The sequence below is a fragment of the Penaeus monodon genome, chromosome 16 (assembly GCF_015228065.2).
Source record: "Penaeus monodon isolate SGIC_2016 chromosome 16, NSTDA_Pmon_1, whole genome shotgun sequence".
Classification (NCBI taxonomy): domain Eukaryota; kingdom Metazoa; phylum Arthropoda; class Malacostraca; order Decapoda; family Penaeidae; genus Penaeus; species Penaeus monodon.
This window is the reverse complement of record NC_051401.1, coordinates 27,541,993-27,544,967: the sequence shown is the minus strand read 5'-3', so window position 1 is coordinate 27,544,967 and position 2,975 is coordinate 27,541,993. Positions and strand designations below refer to the sequence as shown.

Sequence of the window (2,975 nt, the reverse complement as noted above, 5' to 3'; positions counted from 1 at the left end):
TTATCACCAAAAAACTAATACATATATGAACATTAATTATATAGGTTACTATATTATTATTGTGTTCTACAGATCAAGAACATTATACAATACATATATATATAAATATTTTATTTACAGTATGATATACATATACACATATAGAATCTGGATTGATCCTTACATACTTTAGATCATATACAATACATATACTTTATATTTACATAATACAGCATACCTATAACTTAATGTAGATGCTAATATAAATATATGAACCAACGATATTTAGTGATACCTAAAGTAAATACATGATAATTAGTGCTTGAACACATACTTTTATGTATGTACATATCATAGGTAATATTAGAAAATGAAACAATATTATTTATCATAGAAAATTATTATATTGAAGGTAACAATATTTTACATTTGAACATATGTTTGGATCAGACTATTGAATATCTAGCAGAGGATATAGTACATACAATGACTAATAAAATAAGATATAATATATACAAAAGTTGACATAATGACTATTTTTGTAAATTGAGGCTATTATCGAAAAAGACTTAGAGAAACAGACATATAACTGAAAAAAAGTTGAATATATGATTATTTATGTATATCTGAATAATAAAACTATTACACTATATGATAAAAATGTAGATTTACAGAATTGCTCATATCTTAAACAATACAGTATGACTAGTCATGACATTGTATTAAAAAAACGAGGTACATACTAATGAAAATATTTACGACAAAAGACCATATTATACACTTTGACACAAAGACTTCACCCAAGAACTAACACCCAAACTCGAAAAATATCATTATATTATATAAGAATGAACAAATATATTGACAAATACAAAAGGAATTAACCATTATCAATAGGTATACATGTATCCTTATTTCAGTAAAATACTATATGACTAAAAAATGCAAAATATCACAGGATATCATTTATCCTTCTTGCAGAATGCTCAAAGGCCCTTTAAAGGACACTAGGAAAAACAATAAAAACAATCGGCTATATTTTCTAGTAAAATTTATCTAAAAAATGATACATGTTTATTACCAAATCTTTGAGATGGAATTTAGGCTTGTACACTGGTTCCTATAATCTCAAAATTTAAACCTGTTTTTAAATTGTTTTTTTTTTTTTTTTTTTTTTTTTTTTTTTTTTTTTTTTTTTTTTTTTTTTTTTTTTTTTTTTATTCCCCCCCAAAAAAAAAAAAAAAAAAAAAAGGGCGAAAAAAGAAAAAAAAAAAGGGGCTAATGAGCAGCTACCTATGTATAGGAATGGAAACTACAAGGTCTATTGAGCCAAAACTGGGTTATTCTTGGTAGGCGAATAAGCGCTAACAGTTAAACTATGGACGCAGGTAATTAGCGCTAGGTACACCTGTATGGACTTTTAATTGTTCGTGAATGTCCAAAGAATACTTTTATATTGATATCAGAAAAAATGAAAATCACAATGATTTATGAAGAAACGTTTTGTGAATTCTTTTCTTAAAAAATGTGAGTTTTGTGTACATTTATACATGAAATATGCTTTCCATCGAGACTCCCTGGTAATATGCTATAGCTTACGTAGGGGTCTATATGTGTACCAAGAACGAAGCACTAATGTTTAAAAATAAAAGTATAACTAATGATAATAACATTTCAGCTTGGATTCACTCTAATGGTCGTTACCGTCCATCATTGGCAAATTGGATTTGGTTGTTTCCGTTGTAACAAGCACTTCAGCACGAAGGACGGAAATTTGAACTTCGGAAAAATAAGTGAAATACTGATTATTTTATGTTGAAGATGATGGTACACAATAATACCCACACTAAAATAAAAACTGTAGGGAATTTTGAAATTGCCCTTATGCATTCACTTTGTAAGGAATCAATACAGCTAGTGCACCCTTTTCATGCATTTCCAGTAAAAAATGCAACCTGAGGACACTACCAATGGTCGTAGGCCCCATAAATATGGAAAATACCTACCGAACCCAGGCATCCGATCATTTTATTCACTTACTTGCAAAGATAATGAGCTCAAATGACTGAATGCCCACTTTATAATGGGTTACCATGCCCAACGGACATTTTTTATAAATATCAATAAAGAAAACAATTTTATCTGGGGCAACTAATATTTTTTCTTTATGTAAAAAATGGGTTTACTCCTATTAAATGAGGATGATTACAATGGTTAATCTTATGTGACCAGCTAAACTCCCCCTTTGGAGCATTGGAATAATTCAACGGCCTTGGAAATTCTCGCCATATAATAATTTTACACTTGTGCTTCCATAATTCTCAAATATGAACCTGTATGTTATATTCAAGCTAGAAACATACTCATATAACAATTTTGTACTGATATTGCCATCCACAGTTCTACATTTCTTCTCAATCAGATTTTCCAAAAAGTAAAAAAATAATATAAATAAATAAATAAATAAATAAATAAACAACGATAATTAATAATTTCTGGTTTTGATTTGTTGTCTTTATGATATAATGTACATATGTTTCAGATAGGAATCTCTACTTTCAAAAAAATTTACAAAATATAGTCTCTATTGATAATCCTATCTCAGAGTACACTAATTTTGCTTCATATATATATATATATATATATATATATATATATATATATATATATATATATATATATATATATATATTTTTTTTTTTTTTTTTTTTTTTTTTTTTTTTTTTTTTTTTTTTTTTTTTTTTTTTGGCAAAGAAATAACAAAAAGAACTAACTTTGGAATGTGTCCAAATCTCATGGTCATGTTTTCAGTACTTTGTTTACATAAGTTGGCAGACTGTTCTAGATTTGTAAATTTTGAGAGCCTCTATATTTTATTCTTTCTTCTGTGAGTGGTTCAGAGTGTGCGTGCCATACCATATATATACATGACCAAAAAATTTAAAATATATTCACCACAGCAGACAGTCTGAGAAAAAAAGAAAAAGAAAAGAAAA

General features: G+C 27.2%; 1 protein-coding gene across 1 annotated transcript in view; it reads right to left on the bottom strand.

Annotated features, from left to right (window-relative positions):
• LOC119583001 (glycine cleavage system H protein, mitochondrial-like) overlaps nt 1-2,074 on the bottom strand; it is an 8,101-nt gene extending 6,027 nt beyond the window's left edge. Inside the window, exons 1-2 of the mRNA XM_037931513.1 lie at nt 2,020-2,074; nt 1,821-1,837 (exon numbers count right to left, since the gene is read on the bottom strand). Of these exons, the coding sequence (XP_037787441.1) occupies nt 1,821-1,837; nt 2,020-2,074 (72 nt within the window). The remainder of the gene's footprint in view (nt 1-1,820; nt 1,838-2,019) is intronic.
• Between the last annotated feature and the right edge of the window lie 901 nt (nt 2,075-2,975).